Source organism: Tachyglossus aculeatus, chromosome 20 (assembly GCF_015852505.1).
Source record: "Tachyglossus aculeatus isolate mTacAcu1 chromosome 20, mTacAcu1.pri, whole genome shotgun sequence".
Classification (NCBI taxonomy): domain Eukaryota; kingdom Metazoa; phylum Chordata; class Mammalia; order Monotremata; family Tachyglossidae; genus Tachyglossus; species Tachyglossus aculeatus.
Window position 1 is genome coordinate 29,381,660 of NC_052085.1, and position 18,514 is coordinate 29,400,173.

The 18,514-nt window shown below is 50.6% G+C and overlaps 1 protein-coding gene across 1 annotated transcript in view; it reads left to right on the plus strand.

Moving 5' to 3' along the window:
• Positions 1 to 257: 257 nt before the first annotated feature.
• The window catches only part of ME3 (malic enzyme 3), a 69,821-nt gene continuing 51,564 nt past the window's right edge, over positions 258 to 18,514 (plus strand). Inside the window, exons 1-6 of the mRNA XM_038761677.1 lie at positions 258 to 330; positions 447 to 630; positions 753 to 877; positions 952 to 1,067; positions 1,824 to 1,936; positions 2,036 to 2,153. Coding sequence (XP_038617605.1) covers positions 258 to 330; positions 447 to 630; positions 753 to 877; positions 952 to 1,067; positions 1,824 to 1,936; positions 2,036 to 2,153 — 729 coding nt within the window. The remainder of the gene's footprint in view (positions 331 to 446; positions 631 to 752; positions 878 to 951; positions 1,068 to 1,823; positions 1,937 to 2,035; positions 2,154 to 18,514) is intronic.

The following is an 18,514-nucleotide window of genomic DNA, read 5'->3' on the forward strand; positions in this document are numbered from 1 at the left end:
GACATCTCCAGGGGCATTTCCAGGGGCATGTCCACCCCATGAGAGTCCTGAACTGGTGTTGGCTTCGGACTGTGGCTGGGGTCCGCTGGTGATGGGGGGGGGGGTGTGTGTGTGTGTGTGTGTGTGTGTGTGTGTGTGTGTGTGTACACATGTGCAGGGGCGGGACCACTGGGATCTGCCCGTGTCTCCAGCTCCCCCGTGGATGGGCTGCGGCCATACCCCCCCGTGGATAGGACGATATCCCCGTGGATGGGACGATGCCCCCCGTGGATGGGACGATGGCCCCCGTGGATAGGATGATGCCCCCCGTGGATGGGACGATGCCCCCCCGTGGGTGATGGGACGATGCCCCCCGGGGATGGGCTGGGGCGGTGCCCTCGGTGGATGGGGCGGTGCCCTCGGTGGACGGGACGATGGCCCCGTGGATAGGACGATGCCCCCCGTAGATGAGAAGATGCCCCCCGTGGATGGGACAATGTCCCCCGTGGTTGGGACGATGCCCCCCGTGGATAGGACGATGCCCCCCGTGGATGGGACGATGCCCCCCGTGGATAGGACGATGCCCCCCGTGGATGGGACGATGTCCCAGGTGGATAGGACGATGCCCTCGGTGAATGGGACGATGCTCCCGTGGATGATGGGACGATGCCCCCCGGGGATGGGCTGGGGCGGTGCCCTCGGTGGATGGGGCGGTGCCCTCGGTGGATGGGACGATGCTCCCGGGGATGGGACGATGCCCCCCCCGGGAATAGGACGATGCCCCCCGTGGATAGGGCGATGCCCCCCGTGGATGGGCCGATGCCCCCGTGGATGATGGGCCGATGGCCCCCGTGCATGGGCTGGGGCGGTGCCCTCGGTGGACGGGCCGATAGTCCCGGTGGGTGGCCTGGGCCGGTGAGCGGCGGGGGGCGGCGGGGGGCGGCGGGTGAGGGCCCGGGCGGTTGGGCCGAGCGGTGGGCGGTGCCCGGGGGCGGGGGCACCCGATTGGCACGGCCGCCTGCCGCCTCCGGGGGCCCCCGGCCGCTCCGCCGCCCCCCAAACGGCCGCCCCCCGCCCCGCAGCACCAGGTCGGCCGGGGGAGGGTCCTGGGGAGGGCCCCTGGGGGAAGGTCTCTAGGGGAGGGCCCCTGGAGGAGGGCCCCCGGAGGAAGGCCCCTGGCTGAGGGGCTTCAGGGGACGGTCCCTGGGGGACAGTCCCCAGGAGGGGGTCTGGGGGAGGGTCTTCAGGGGAGGGTCCCTAGGGGACAGTCCCTAGCAGGGTGTCTGGGGGAGGGTCTTCAGGGGAGGGTCCCTAGGGGACAGTCCCTAGCAGGGTGTCTGGGGGAGGGTCTTCAGGGGAGGGTCCCTAGGGGACAGTCCCTAGCAGGGTCCCTAAAGGAGGGTCTTCAGGGGAGGGTCCCTAGGGGACAGTCCCTAGGAGGGTCCCTGGGGGAAGGTCTCTAGGGGAGGGTCTCCAGGGGAGGGCCCCTGGGGGAGGGTCTCCAGGGGAGGGTCTCCAAGGGAGGGTCCCCGGAGGAAGATCCCTAGGGGAGGGTCCCTAGGGGACAGTCCCTAGGAGGGCCTGGGGGGGGGGGGGGGTTCTCTGGGGGAGCGTCTCCAGGGGAGGGTCTCCAATACGGGGTCCTGGGGAGGGCCCCTGGGGAAGGGTCTTCAGGGGAGGGTCCCCGGGGAAAGGTCTCCAAGGGGGGGGGGGGGGGTCCCTGAGGAAGGGTCCCTGGGGGAGAGGAGGGTGTGCGGGAGTCTTGGGGGGGTTGGCCTGCGGGGGAGGGGTAGCCTCTGAGGGACGCCCCCCGCCCGCCCGCCCTCCCTCCCTCCCTCCCGCAGATTGCGGGGCCGGCGGTGGAGGGAGGAGCAGGAGGGCCCGGGCTGCGGGCCCGGGTTGCGGGCAGCATGCGGCGGCGGCTGCTGGTCCTGCTGGCCCCGGCCGGCCGCCCATTGCCCGGGGCCCCAGCCCCCACCGGCCCCCCCGGGCTCCGGGCCCGCCCCGGCCCCAGCCCCAGCCCCAGCCCCAGCCCCGGCCCCACCCCCCCGGGCAGGGCCCACCCCGCCGGGGCCCGCCCCGGCAGCGCCGGGGCCTCGGGCCCCCGAAGACCCCCGCCCACGGCCCTCAGGAAGAGGGGCTACGACATCACTCGCAACCCCCATCTCAACAAGGTGCCCGCCTGGGGGTGGGGGTGGGGGGGGTGAGGGACTGGGGAGTTGATGGGTTGGGGGGCGGGGGATGATGGGCTGCGGGTGATGATGTTTTTGCGAATGATGGTTGTGGGGAATGATGTTTTTGCGAATGATGGTTTGGGGGGATGATGGGTTGGGGGCGATGATGTTTTGGGGAATGATGGGGTGGGGGGATGATGGGTTGGGGAGGATGATGGGGTGGGGGGATGATGCATTGGGGGATGATGGGTTGGGAGGGGATGATGGGTTGGGGAGGATGATGTTTTGGGGGATGATGGGTTGGGGGGATGATGGGTTGGGGAGGGTGGTGGGTTGAGGGGATGATGGGTTGAGGGATGATGGGTTAGGGGGATGATGGGTTGGGGGATGATGGGTTAGGGGGATGATGGGTTGGGGGCAATGATGGGTTGGGGGTTGATGGGTTGTGGGGATGATGGGTTTGTGGGGATGATGGGTTGGGGGATGATGGGTTGGGAAAGGTGATGGGTTGAGGGGATGATGGGTTGAGGGATGATGGGTTAGTGGGATGATGGGTTGGGGGATGATGGGTTAGGGAGATGATGGGTTGGGGGATGATGGTTTGGGGGATGATGGGTTGGGGGCGATGATGGGTTGGGAAATGATGGGTTGTGGGGATGATGGGTTGCAAGGATGACAGGTTGGGGCAGGAGGCTCTGCCACCTTAAACCCATGTACTATGCCCAACCTGGACAAATCCCTTGGGACCTCCCCCTCGACCCCTCCACCATCACTGAATCCATCAGTGGCATTTATTGAGCACTTTTACCATGTGCAGAGCACTATACTAAGTGCTTGAGAGAGTTGGCCGTCACTTGCCCCGCCCACCCAGCCCCCTGGTACACAGAGCCTGGCGTGGGATCCCACCCCAGCTGAGATCCCACCCACCCCAAATGGGTGACAGCCCATTTGGGAATGTCACCCCCAGGCTCACCACTGATCCAGAGGGTTCTGGAGATTTTCCGGTTCCTCCTCTCCCCCGGGAAGAAAACCTTGAGCATTTGGAGAAGTTTCCTCCGCAGTAATTCCTCTCGCTTGTCCTTCAGTGGCCTGGACTTTCATGAGCTTTCATTACGGTTTTGTCAACGGCCAAGCGAAACAAGAGGGAATCTCAGCCTGCAGTTCCCTGGAGTTTGGGTTCCTGTGACCTGCTCTCAGTGCTGATTCTCCTGCAGAAGTGTCATTGTCCTTTCCCTTAAAGAGGAGGAAAAGAAGGGTTCATTCGCTGAAGCAAGGTCAAAGGAACTGGGACTGTTTATCCTGGAGAAGAGAAGGCTGAGGGAGAAACCAGGCAGTTTTCCAATTTCTGAAGGGTCACCTTGCTCAGGAAGGTAGTCACTTGATACTTACGTAGGGGGTTTAGCCTGCAGCATGAGGGAATTAGGCTAGTTTATGAAGCTACTTCAGACAGGGCAGGTAGGGAACCAGAAGTCAAGGATATTTCTCTTAGGGATAGGGTGGGAAGCGATTTTAGAAATAGCATCTCACCAGCTTGAGATGCCCTAGGTGTGGTCTATCTCAGTAAAGGCAGGAGAATGGATCTAATGACCTCACAAAGAGCTCCCAGCCCTATGACTCGCCTAGAATCCATGTTTACGGTATCTTGTGAGTTTGACAGGCTTACTGCTGCTTCCCTGTAAGAGGGATGTTGCGGTAAAGGCAGGGATTTAGAATCTTTCTTCCAAAGATAATCCAGCGGCCCCCGCAAAAGCCAAGACACCTAGGGGATGCTCAGTTAATCTTTTTTATTATAGTAATCATAATAATAACTACATATTAAGTGCATGCTATGTGTCACACTCTTCTAAGCACTGGGGAAAATATAAGATAATCAGGTCCCATATGGGGCTCACAGTCTAAGTAGGAATGAGAACGGTTATTGAATCCCCATTTTGCAGATGAGGGAACTGAGACACAGAGAAGTCCAGTGACTTACCCTAGGTCCCACAAAAGGCAAGTGGCAGAGCCGGGATTTATTCGACGATCATCATCATCATCAATCGTAATTATTGAGCGCTTACTGTGTGCAGAGCACTGTACTAAGCGCCTTGGGAAGTACAAGTTGGTACTTGTACTTGACGATGATGATGATGAACTCTTCACAGATGTTGTCTTGCTAGTTCCCTCATGAGGTAATCTGGCAGTTGAAAATATCGCAGATTAACTTGGAAAAACTGAGAGCTAGAAAGTTTACTCATTTCTGAAGCTGGACAGTATTTATGGTGCTTAGGAGGGAAAGGATCTTGTCTGCCCATTATTCTTTTCAGGACCCTGGCAAGCACGGGTAGGGTTTCCTCTTGGAATATGGATGATGATTTATTTTGTGGCTTTGCCAGGTGACTGGCTGGGGCTTTTGTTGACCAGACTGGGCAGTTTGAGGAAAAAATATGCAAATATCCTGGAATCAGGAGGTTCCTGGATAGAACTGGCTGACCTTCTTTCGACTGACCTCCAGTTGCCCGACCTCAGGGCCTGGAATTTCATGGCCAGGTTGGAACATGCCCAATACACGAGCACTTTGGACCCACGGTATTCTGGGACCCGTAGTTTGGGACAACTTACTATGTTGGGAGGGTTGAACTCTACACTTCCTTCCCCTTTCCATCTCCACCATGGTCACCAAAAGGGAAAAGGAAGATATTCAAGGCTGGCATGTTGCCCTGGTTACCACCAAAGGAAACGGAATCAGCTTAACTGTGCAGTCAGGGGATTTTTGAACACCATCAGTTCTTTTTCTATGAGCTTTTATTCTGAAAAATCAGAAGGCATGTGGTTTTAGAAGATGACATTTCTAACTGTGGGATGGGCTATTTAGAAAAACAGGAGTCTGGCATCCAATGATATGGCATGAAGCCCGGCCCTTTTGATTTTTTTTTTTAACCAACGCAATGGTCGGAATATAGGAGGCTCATCATATTATTGAGTGTATTTGAATTCCACTAAAAATGAGGTGTAGGTGGAGTGGATGCCAGGCTGTGTGTCTCTTGATTCCCCATTTCTGTGTCTCCCCACTCCCAGTCGTAAATGCCATCTGACTTTGAGGATGCTAGCAACTGTTGCCACAAGTTTCTGGCTGTTGGGGATGAAAACGGTGTTTCGGGTGGCTGGATTTTCTCAGCTTCACTCATCCCCAGTTTCTGACAAGATCTGAGGGCTTCCAAAGGGGACTGACAGGCCCAAAATAAGGTCTTTCTGACCTAATGGATCTTTGAAACCTGCCAAATTTCATCTCTGCGCCTTTCATCCCCACACCCAATATTCATTCATTCATTCAATCGTATTTATTAAGCGCTTACTGTGTGCAGAGCACTGTATTAAGCGCTTGGGAAGTACAAGTTGGCAACATATAGAGACGGTCCCTACCCAACAGCGGGCTCACAGTCTAGAAGGGGGAGACAGGCAACAAAACAAAACACATTAACAAAATAAAATAAATAGAATAGTAAATATGTACAAGTAAAATAAATAGAGTAATTAATCTGTACAGATATATATGCAGGTGCTATGGAGATGGGAAGGAGGTAAGGCAGGGGGGATGGGGAGAGGAAGGAGGAGGCTCAGTGTGGGAAGGCCTCCTGGAGGAGGTGAGCTCTCAGTAGGGCTTTGAAGGGAAAATGAAATGTTGGCACCAATAGGAAATGTTGGCACCATTACCCACCGCTCCTGGCCTTCCATCCATTGTAATTCCTTTCTTTTGGAGTGAAGCCATGTGTGTGTGCCTGTCCGCACACACACACACACACGCACACACTCCTGTGAGCACACACTAAATTCCATATGTCTTTCTTTAAGAACACATTCTGGATCCAACACAAGCCCCCCCTCAGTCTGCCCTTTGTCCGGGAAACTTCCTCCGGTATGAAGCCCACACAAGGACAGCGAGTTCTCCTTTAACCCAGGGCTTGGTTACATTTTTTTGAAGATCCCCATGTTACGGAGGGATTGTTTTGTAGTAACCGCTGAGTCTCGGGGAATTTATGGGTTAGGGGGTAGATGGTTCGAAGATACCACCGTGACTTGATGTCTTCCAAAACAAATTCCTTCATTATCGCTGTGCTCGGAACGTTTTGCACCCTTGCCGTTCAGTGCAGTAACTTGTAAAATCGCAAAAACAAAGTCCCACTCAGTACAGCGAGGCTGTAGAAGACAGGGCAGCAAGTTGACCAACACCACAGGCTCGGGCCCAGCCTGCTTCGTCTTAATCTGAACCCACTGGTCCTGACTGGAAGTTTGTGCTGTACTGGGAGAGACTCGTGTTGTGGGGAAAATGTATATATATATCTATATATCTATATATAGATATATAGATATCTATATCTATATATAGATATATAGATATATATATATACACATATATTTAATGGTATTTTAAGTGCTTACTATGTGCCAGGCATTGCACTAAGCATTGGGGTAGATACAAATAATCAGATTGGACACAGTCCATGTCCTACATGGGGCTCACAGTCTTAATCCCCATTTTACAGATAAGGTAGGTAACTAAGGCACAGAGAAGTGAAGTGACTTGTGGACAAGCGGCGGAGCCGGGAGTTGAACCCAGAGCCTTCTGACTCTCAGGACCATGCTTTATCCACTAGAACACACTGCTTCTCCAGCATTGGAAATTCAATATTTCCAATGGGACTTTTCCAGGCTGTGTCATAAAAACCCAAGTTGTAGCAGAATTGGATGCCTGTTCCCCAAGAGGATGTCTAAAATCCCTACTTCACTCTCAGGTCCGCCACCAGTTCCGAAACCTTGTTGCCCTGCCCTCCGGTCCTTAATGTACAAACCACTGTGTGTGTCCCTTCAGCCTAGCTTTTGAAAACTGGAAAGGATTCGCCTCAGAAGAGAAGGAGAAGCAGCATTTATTGAATGCCCTCCGGGCTCTTGGGAAGGGCAGAATACTGAAGTGACACATTCCCTGCCAAGAGGGAGCTGATACTCCAACAGGGAGGCCAACATAAAAAGATTTACAACTGGACTGGTCAGAATAAATAAATAAAGCAGGCATATGCTACAACTAGACTGGTCAGAATAAATAAATAAAGTGGGTTTATGCCCATTGGTACCGAGGAGGGTGTAAGTAAGTTCACCTGTGCTAGAAGTGGCTGAAGGGATGATATAGCTTATGGCGATTAATCAGGGAAAGCTAGTTCAGGTTTTCTGTTGTCCCGGACTTAGGCGTCCATCCCAGAAGCAGATAACTTCATACTCTTCCCAACAGACACCTGCAGTCAAGTCTTGTGGCCCAGCCCTCGGTGATTGGAGTGGGGGCGTCTCCCAAGTTCTCCTTGGGGGTCTTTCCAGTCCCCTCACCCATCTCCCACTCACAGGGCTTCCCCTGGCCGTGGGGAGGGGACATTTCATCCCCAGCTTTCGGTTCCCACTCCTTTCTCCAGACATTTCCCTCTTTCCAAGGGCAAGTTCCCCCCTAAACAAGGCCTTTTGCTATTTCTGTCCAGTACAAGAGGTTCCAAAACGTGCAGGACGTTTTGTTTTCCGGGCAATGATGGCTTTGCGAGCGTTGACTTTGATGTGTCTGGCTGGCCCATGGGATTGAGGGGCGGGTGGGGAGGGGGAGGTGATGTCTGTGTCCTGGGCACTGCCCAGCACAAAAGATGCCTTATTGTTGGGCCTTGAAAATCTGACAGAGAGCCTAGTACAGGTCGAGGGAATCAGGGTCATTTCTTAAAGGTCTGCATTCATGCTAAACCCGAACAGTTGCCTGGCAGCCCGGAAAGAAACTCTGACATCATGGAAACAGTAAGGAATAAAATATGTCTGGGAGACAGGAGAGGGAACGTATTTGGTAGAAAAATTCTGAACATCTCCAAGAGGGTTGGCATATTTTTTTAATGGTTGTCGCTCAGGAGCCAAGATGGAAATTGAAAAATGATGAGTGCCGTTTGCATTTTAAAGCCATTCTTAGAGAATGGGGAACTGTGAGAGAAGATGTGCTGGGACTTGGAAATTTGTTTAAGAACGGTTTTTAGCTTGGGTGTGATTGTATGTTTTAAGGAGACTGGTCCTTGACGAGTTTACCGGGGGCAGAGACACAGCATGGCCTAGGGGAGTCAGAACGACCTGGGTTCTAATCCTGGCTCCATCACTGTCTGCTGGGTCACCTTGGGCAAGCCATTTCACTTTTCTGTGCATTAGTTACCTCATCTGTAAAACAGGGATTAAAACTGTGAACGTCATGTGGGATGTGGACTACGTCCAACCTGGTTAGATTTTATCTACTCTGGTGCTTAGTTCAGTGCCTGGCACATAGTAAGTGCCTAACCATTTTTTTTTTAAAAAAGAGCACTGTACTACGTGGTCGGGAAAGTACAAGAGAATTGGCAGATGTGATCCTTGCCTAAAAGAACAGTGCTTAACACACAGTAACTGCTGAACAAATATCATAATGATAAAGGAGGATATAATTTACAGGAGGATAATAATAATTATCATGTTTTTTGTTAAGTGCTTCCTATGTTCCAAGCACTATAATAAGAATTGGGATAGATACAAGATAATCAGGTCTCACATGGGGCTCACATTCTATGTTAGGAGGGAGCACAGGTATCGAATCTCCATTTTGTAGATGAGGGAACTGAGGCACAAAAAAGTGAAGAGACTTACCCAAGGTCACACAGCAGACAGGCGATGGGACCGGAATTAGAACCCAGGTCCTCTGATTCCCAGGCCCCAGGTCTTTCCACCAGACCACGCTGCTTCTTGTAGTTTAACAGTTTACAGGATGTAAAGTCTCAGGATGGACGGTCACCCCCAAGTTTCTGGCAGGAGATTCCATCCTCATCATCGAATGGCAACAGGACAGACGAGTTTTTATTGTCAGTAAATCGGCCAGCAAACATTCATCAAGTTTCCACTGAAAAAGGCACGTGAGGGATCTTAATCCACATTCTACATACTTTCTCCCTGCTGAAAGTTTATGACCTAAATGGGAGATAAGACAGACAAGCACAAGTTAGCTGAAATATGTTCTGCTGGTATAAAACAATGTAATATTTAAGAGGTGGGGGGGGGCGGTGTAGGGGGATGGTGTTGTTTTATTAGAGACAGTTAATTATATTTTCCTTTCTAGATTTTATAGCACTTATATCTAGGCCCTGGTCTAAAAAATCTCTAGTAAAGCGGTCTGGAGCAGAGTGAAATAGTACTCGATGAGCCAGTGCCTCTGGTTCTGCAATCTTAAATCCAGTGTGTGGGAGACATCTGTAGCATATGTAATCTCTGACATAGTCAGTCAATCAATGGTGTTTATTGAGAATTTACTACGTGCAGAGCACTGTACTAAATGCTTGGGAGAGCACAATACAACAGAGTTGGCAGATACGTTCCCCATCCGCGATGTCTGTCTGGACATAGTGGTTTGTACCCCTCCTCAGTGATTTAAACAGCGACTAGAGATAATGTACTTATGCAGCACTTAGAACAGTGCTTGGCCCTTAGTAAGTGCTTAACAAATACCATAATTATTATTAATTATCATTATGTTGCAGAGCTTCCAAAATCCCAGTTGTGCCACCCAGGTACCATTTTGAGGGGGAACATTTTCATTGAACTGCGTTAATTTTTCAAAATTAAAGATGAAATAGTTGTCTCTGGTCTCAGGAGATAGCTAGACTGAGCAACATGATTTGCACAATGGTGGCTGGCGTCCTGGAAGACGTTGCCTTGAAACCCTCTAAGCAAACACAAGCAAAATCTGGTGAAAGCAAGGTTTTGAACCAATAAAAGTGAAAGGGCAAAGCAACACTAGCAAACCCAGGTCAGAGGTCCCGTATTAGCGAAAGCCCGCAGAGTTAAGAGCTCAGTCTCAGGCCAGTATATGGGCTGGATCGGGCCAGGGTGAATGACTGAGTTTACTGGAGAATACTAGTGTATTTCAGGTGTTGCGATCCACCTTCCAGCTAATAATACAGATAAATAATAAGAACTGTGATATTGATTAAGCACTTACTAGGTATCAAGCCCTGTGAAATGGGGATTAAGACTGTGAGCCCTTCGTGGGACAGGGACTGTGTCCAACCCAACTATCTTGATTCTATCCCAGAACTTAGTATAGTGCCGGGCACATCATAAGGGCTTAACAAATAATAATAATTTAAAAAGCACAGTGCTAAGTGCTGGGATAGATGCAAGAAATTCAGGTCCCGCATGGGGCTCGGAATTTAAGTGGTAGGGAGAACAGGAATTGAATCCCTATTTTGCAGATGAGGGAACCGAGGCACAGAGAAGTGAAGGGACTTGCCCACAGTCACACAGAAGGTAAGTAGCAAGCAGGGTTTAGAACCCAGATCGTCTGACTTCCAAGCCCGCACGCTCTTTCAACTAGGTCACACTGCTTCTCGCTGCTACAGATATTTATTAATCAATAATATTTTTTGAGTGCTTGCCGTGTGCAGAGCTCTCTGGACTAAGTTCTTGAGAGAGTACTATACAACAGAGTTGATAGACCTGATCCCTGCCCACAAGGAGTTTACAGTCTAGAGGGGAAGACAGACATTAAAACGAATTACCGAGGGATCTGTGTTTAAGGTCTGTGGGGTGGGGAGGGATTAGAGAGGGAAGTGAGAATTTAGTCGGGGAAGGCCTCTTGAAGGAGATGCAATTTTAACAGGGCTTTGAAGTTGGGGAGAGAGGTGATATGTCGGATATAAAACAGGAGAGAGTTATAGGCCGATGGGCAAGTGATTGGTGGTGATCAAGGTAAAATGAGTACCTGCTGTTGGGTAGGGACCGTTTCTATATGTTGCCAACTTGTACTTCCCAAGCGCTTAGTACAGTGCTCTGCACACAGTAAACACTCAATAAATACAATTGAATGAATGAGTAGGTAGGAATGAATTGTGTGCGTTGCATTGTAATAGATCATTGAGGTTGCGTAGGAGCGTTGAATGAACTTCAGTGCTTTAAAGTCGAGGGGAAGGAGTTTCTGTCTGATGTGGAGCTGGATGGGCAACCGCTTAGAGGTTCTTGAGGAGTGGCATGTAGTAAGCACTTAACAAGTACCATTTGAAAAAAAAAAAGACTGAGAAAGTTCGGCCAGAGAGTTGAGAAGAGAACCAGAAGAGGTCAGGGTCAGTGAAGTCAAGGCTGAAGTGCTTGATCTGTGCCAAGCACTGGGGTCCGCTCTACAAATCTTCTCCCCCACCGGTCCTGGCAGGCTGGAGGGGGTCCTGACATGTGCATGGTCTCTATCGTCCATGCCCCAAGTACAGGAAGGCTTCATCTTCTTCCAGAATTCAGCTGCAACCCAGCTGGCCCAAGCCTGAAGAAAAATGTACATCAGGCCCAGTGCAGAATTTTCAGCCCACGTCAGACTTCCTGCATGAATTCAGGAAGGGTTAGCGTTTATTAGCACTTGGGCATATGTTCATTCAGTTATTTATTCTGATAGCTCCAGTTGTAAATATTATATAATAATAGTAATGTTTTTTTTAAGTGCTTACTATGTGCAAAGCACTGTTCTAAGCGCTGGGGAGGTTACAAGGTGATCAGGTTGTCCCACGGGGGGCTCACAGTCTTAATCCCCATTTTACAGATGAGGGAACTAAGGTCCAGAGAAGCTAAGTGACTTTTCCAAAGTCACACAGCTGACAATTGGCGGAGCCGGGATTTGAACCCATAGCCTCTGACTCCAAACCCTGTGCTCTTTCCACTGAGCCATGCTGCTTCTCTAATATCTGTATCCCTGATAAACAATCATCTCAGCTTTAAGGAATGAGAAAGCTGGAAATGGAATCTCTGTAGCCCTCTCTGTGTTCTGTTATTTGCTGGTTATAGTATTTATTCAGCACTTACTCCGCTGAGCCTGAGCACTGTACTAAGTGCTGAGTTTCTTGCTAAGACCTGGGGTAGGTTTAGGAAGATATCTGGAAATTGAATCTGTGTAGCCCTCTCTGTGTTCTATTATTTGCTGGTTCGCCCCCTCCTACCTCACCTCCCTTCTCTCCTTCTCCAGCCCAGCCCGCACCCTCCGCTCCTCCACCGCTAATCTCCTCACTGTACCTCGCTCTCGCCTGTCCCGCCGTCGACCCCCGGACCACGTCATCCCCCGGGCCTGGAATGCCCTCCCTCTGCCCATCTGCCAAGCTAGCTCTCTTCCTCCCTTCAAGGCCCTGCTGAGAGCTCACCTCCTCCAGGAGGCCTTCCCAGACTGAGCCCCTTCTTTCCTCTCCCCCTCGTCCCCCTCTCCATCCCCCCGTCTTACCTCCTTCCCTTCCCCACAGCACCTGTATATATGTATATATGGTTGTACATATTTATTACTCTATTTATTTATTTATTTATTTATTTTACTTGTACATTTCTATCCTACTTATTTTATTTTGTTGGTATGTTTGGTTCTGTTCTCTGTCTCCCCCTTTTAGACTGTGAGCCCACTGTTGGGTAGGGACTGTCTCTATGTGATGCCAATTTGTACTTCCCAAGCGCTTAGTACAGTGCTCTGCACATAGTAAGCGCTCAATAAATACGATTGATTGATTGATTGATTGATTCAGCACTTACTCTGCTGAGCCTGAGCACTGTACTAAGTGCTGAGTTTCTTGCTAAGACCTGGGGTAGGTATAGGAAGATTAGATCAAAACACCCCTCAGGGGCTGACGGCCTAGGTGGAAATGAGAAAGAACCAAAACAATAAATTATGAACAATTTAAGGAACAAAGCAAGATAACACTGACGTTGAGATGAGTCAATAAACAATGCTTGGAGAAAGTGAATAAACAGTCCTCTCAACTGGGTAAGCCTCAGTTTCTCGGGTTTGAGTCTGGCCCGTAGGCTGGCTCTCAAGGAGGCCCGAGTAGTAGTTGAGTTTTTCCAGCACTGAGCATGGTTTGCACTGAACCATCCCTACTCTCTTACCCTGCTCCCATCTGACCAACAACATGCCTGGTGGGTTGGCTGGCAAGATGCATGCGTGCGCACGCGCACACATACTCTTCTATTCTATAAAAAAAAACAAGGGGAAAGGCCCAAAAGCTGCAGCTGCAGGGAAGACTTTTTCAGCTGTCCCTGGAATAATTTATATAGTCCCTTTTATAACTTAATAGCTCTATAAAGATGAAAAACAAGAGATAAAAGCTGAATTGGAAGGACAACAAGAGTGCTATTGTAACCCAATCTTGTTTTTCATCCACTTGAATGTAGCGAAGGGTGCAAGGTCACGGATCACATGACTTGTAACTCTTTCCGTCCTTAGCACGGGGGCTCGCCATCACCTGGGCCGTAGCTCCGAGGTCGATTTGGCCTCCGGGGCTCCAGGGTCAGAATTTGGTGGGGACGAGGGATTAACGTTACCTTACAAGTTTGGAAAGACTTTGCATTCGGCTTTTCCAAGGATCTCTGATCTCTTCTGGCTTCACCCTGGAATTGTGCGTGGGAGGTTTAACCGTTGAGGTTTAATTTATTATCGAAAGGGGGGATATATTTTGTGAGACCTGGGGAGGCGGTGGGAGACACTCGTCTGAAACATCCTCCCATTTCCAAGCAGGAGAGAATCAAACCGACGAGGCACATGAAGCTCAGATAATTTATAGCACTTGAGAAACTTCCCAGAGGGTTTCTTTCCAGGATTCGAACGTAAAAGCGCCGATATGCCATTTTGAGGGTGGCAGGGAGGGAGGAACCAGTGGAAAGAACACAGGACGGGGAGTCGGGAGAACTGGGTTCTAATCCCGACTCTGTGACTTGCCTGCTGCTTGACCTTGGCAAGTCACTCATCTCCTTTGTGTCTCAGCTTCCTTGTTTCTAAAGTGGGGATAAAAATGAAACACCCATGAGATCCCGTACGGGACGGGGACTGTGTCGGCTCTGACTGCAGCGTCGTTGTCCCAGTGCTTAGGACAGTGTCTGGCACATAAGTGCTTAACAAATAACACAGTTATGATGATGATGATGAATCCACTGTGCTGAGTTCATTATTGTACTCTCCCAAGAGCTTAGTGCAGTGCTCCGCACACAGTAAGCAGTCAATAAATACGATTTAATGAATGAGTGACTCGTCTGCACCATCGTGGGACACTGAGGCCTCACCAGAGTTGTAGGCTGCCTATCCCCGGCCTTGCTCTGCCATGCACGGACAGAGCCAGCCAAACACTGCCTTTTGAGCAAACCCATCCCCTGAAGAAATGGACAGTGGGATGAATCCAGCGGACCACCCGGTCCCCTCCTCCCATCCCCTCGAAGCTGTCTCCCACCAGGGATACCTCTCAAAATGTCCCCAGGTGACTCCCATCGTCTCGAGCTGCCCAAGCCGGACCCGATGCTCCCGTCATTCCCGCCGTCTAAGGTTGCGGCTAAATGAACCCAAAAATCAGGAACCGGGAAAGGCAGGACACTTCCCCAGACCCTTCCACGGGGTCCCTTGTGGGTGCTGGCCGTTTTCCCACCGTGGGTGATGTGGTCTCTCCATTTTCATTTTTTGGAATCTGGACTCGGCACACTCGTTTGGAAGGGTGATGGGGGGAAGTGAATGCAGCTGCGTAGCTCAGTGGCCGCTGCTCTCAGAGTTTCAGGTACCCAGCATGTGCTCCAGACTTTCTTCGCTCCCCGGGTCAGAGACCACTGACAGCGGGAGGGGAGGGGAGGTGTCTGCTTCCTGTACCAGCAGGACTTAATCACCTCTAAACTTCAGGTTTGGGACCAGAATGCTAATTACAGAGCATTTGGGTTAGCTCCTTCTGAAATGAAAGGAGAGACCCCACCCCATCTGACCTCAGAGATCCTGGGGGTGACAACAGGAAGGACCTGGGTTCTATTCCTGGCTCTGCTACTCCTCTGCTGTGTGACCTTGGGCAAGTTGCTTCGCTCACCTCAGTTCACTCATCTGTAAAATGGGGATTAAGACTGTGAGCCCCATGGGGAGCCACGGACTTTGTCCAACCTGTTTAGTTTGGATCTATCCCGGCACTTAGTACATTCATTCATTCATTCAATCGTATTTATTGAGCACTTACTGTGTGCAGAGCACTGTACTAAGCACTTGGGAAGTACAAGTTGGCAAAATATAGAGACGGTCCCTACACAACAACGGGCTCACATTCTAGAAGGGGGAGATAGACAACAAAACAAAACATGTGCACAGGTTTCAAGTCATTCATTCATTCAATCATATTTATTGAGCGCTTACTGTGTGCAGAGCACTGTACTAAGCACTTGGGAAGTACACGTTGGCAACATCTAGAGACGGTCCCTACCCAACAGCGGGCTCACAGTCTAGAAGGGGGAGGCAGACAACAAAACAAAACGTGTACAGGTGTCAAGTCGTCAGAACAAAAGCGCCTGGCACATAGTAAGCACTATCTGGGTTTGGGAGGTCCAGGAGAGGCAGAACTCAGCCTTTCTTGTGTCTCTGTTTGGCCTGGGGCTGGGTTTGCTGAGACAGTGACGCAGACGGTCGCCAAGTCATTGCAAATGACTCACAAGCCTCTGGAGGGTTGTGAACTTCCCAGTTCAAGGACCGCTCGTCTGTCCCTTGAGAATGTGGGCCTGGGCCCTGGACTCGGGGAGAAGGGTGAGGCACCTCTGGTCATTTAGGATTTGGAGCAGTGAGTTGGAGGCCGGAAGGAGGGAGCAGCTGGACCTCTTGTCTTCCTCACTCATTCATTCATTCATTCAATTGTATTTATTGAGCACTTACTGTGTGCAGAGCACTGTACTAAGCGCTTGGGAAGTACAAGTTGGCAACATATAGAGACGGTCCCTACCTAACAACAACAGGCTCCTCTCCAGCTCCATCCCATCTTTCAAGCCTAGATGATCTTGGGAGATCTCCCCCACTGTTGGATAGGGACCGTCTCTATGTGTTGCCAACTTGTACTTCCCAAGCGTTTAGTACAGTGCTCTGCACACAGTAAGCGATCAATAAATATGATTGATTGATTGATTGATTGATCTCCCCAGCTATTCTTAGGCATTTTTAAAGGGCTTGGGCCCAGCCGGCCCTTTAGAGTTTCAGCCATCCAACTGGGTTTCTCTCCTTTTGATAAATCAGGATTCCTCCTTAGTGAGGCCATGAACCTTCCCGTCCCCTTTCCTCTTCTTTTAATGGGCAGCCCCCTTTCCCAAAATATCTGAGGGACCATTTCCGGGCTCACCCTTCACCTCGGAGCCACGGATTTGAGAAAATATCCAATTGAAGGAGAAAAGTCCTCACTCGCTGGGCTCACTGACTTGGCTGTTGAATGAAGCTGATGAGATGATGTTCATCATGGAGATAGTATGTTTATTAAGTGGTCATCGTGCAGTAAGTTGCTGGTTCAAGTTCAAGATAAGTGGATTTAAGGTCCTGTCCCACAAAGGACTCACTCTTAAGAAAAGGAATCAATCAATCAGCGGTATTTCTTGGGTACCTACTGAGTGCAGAGTGCTGTATTAAGCGTTTGAGAGTACAATACAAAAAAATAGGCAGATATGATCACCATCTATGGAAGAGGAAGTCATGCTCAGAGCAGTCAAGGGTCTTGCCTCCTGTGACCCAGCAGGCCAGGGGCAGATCTGGGGCTAGTAGCTGGGGCTCCTGGCTCCAAGAACCAGGCATTTACCACTAATGATGAGGAGCAGCATGACCTAATGGAAAGAGCACAGGACTGGGAGTCAGAGGACCTGGGTTCTAATTCTGGTCCACCATGTACCTGCTGTGTGACCATGGGCAAGCCACGTCTCTGTGTCTCAGTTTCTTTATGCACAAAGTGGAGATTCAATACCTGTTTTCCCTCCTACTTAGCCTCTGAGCCCCATATGGGACCTAATCAACTTGTATCTACCCAGGTACTTAGTACAGTGCTTGATACATAGTAAGTGCTTAACAAATACCACTATTATTACTATTACTCTGAAATCTGAGGCCTCAAATCTCTCTCCTAGTTCATATTTCTGCTGACGGTTGCCAGCTGCGAGTTTCCTTTCTATTTTGGTGGACTTCAGCTCCCCAAGACCTCATTTAGCCCACTGTTGGGTAGGGACTGTCTCTATATGTTGCCAACTTGTACTTCCCAAGCGCTTAGTACAGTGTTCTGCACACAGTAAGCACTCAATAAATACGATTGATTGATTGATTGATTTCCTAAATCTGGTTAACACCCTCCTGACCTCAGGCTCTGCCCCTGGAGACGTCTCCTTTCGTGGAATTAGCCCAGTCCGGGACAGAAAACAGAGCCGCTAGGATTTCTGGTGATCCGGAAAGAAAGGGCAGGCTGCTCACCGCTGGGGCTCTCATCCTAGGAAATAGAAAGCATCAGGTCTTATGGAGCTGGGAAAACATCCCCAGTTTCCTCCTGTGCGTGTGAGTCCCGGCGGGCAGGCGATGATAATACAGCCCCGAATGGCCCTCTTTTCCAGGTGATTTTCCCATAGCTGGGCGGCGTGGCTTCTTCCCTCCGGGAGGTGGGCCCCTCTAAGCCAGGATGCCGCCTTGTTGTGATAGATGCCCCCCCCCCCCCCCCCCCCCGCCCCCCGCCGGCGTCTCCTCCATTCACTGGCAGCTAAATGTGGCCATTGTGGCTCACTGGAGCGGAGCACGCCTGCTCTCCTGCAGGAATGACGTGCATGGATTGACCCTGCGCGGGATTGGAGAAGCAGCGTGGCTCAGTGGAAAGAGCACGGGCTTTGGAGTCAGAGGTCAGGGGTTCAAATCCCAGCTCCACCAATTGTCAGCTGTGTGACTTTGGGCAAGTCACTTAACTTCTTTGTGCCTCAGTTACCTCATCTGTAAAATAGGGATTAAGACTGTGAGCTCCCTGTGGGACAACCTGATCACCTTGTAACCTCCCCAGTGCTTAGAACAGTGCTTTGTACATAGTAAGCGCTTAACAAATGCCATCATTATTATTATTATTATTATTACCTGCCCCAGCACTTTGTACAGTGCTTGGCACACAGTGAGCGCTTAACCGATGCCATCGTTAATGTTATTAAGTCCGAGCGGCACGGCCCGGGCTCTGAAACAATCGGAAAATAGTCGGCGTTCATTCATTCATTCATTCAATCATATTTATTGAGCGCTTACTGCGTGCAGAGCACTGTACTAAGCACTGGGAAAGTACAATTCAGTAACAGATTGAGACGATACCGTTTCCAGTCTGAAAGCCAACCGATTAACGTAGCTCAGCTAGGGTACATTTTTATCAGCAAAGGGTTGAGCTTCTGCCATTCCACGTGATGTCATTGTATTTATTGGTGATTAGGAAAGTCCGAGGAGCTCGGGGCATGCCCCCTGCCCTCAAGGGACTGATCCTGGGATGGGGCAGGGATACCAGACTTCAAAGTATCCAGGGGAAGCAGCAAGGCCAAGTGGATAGATTCCAGGC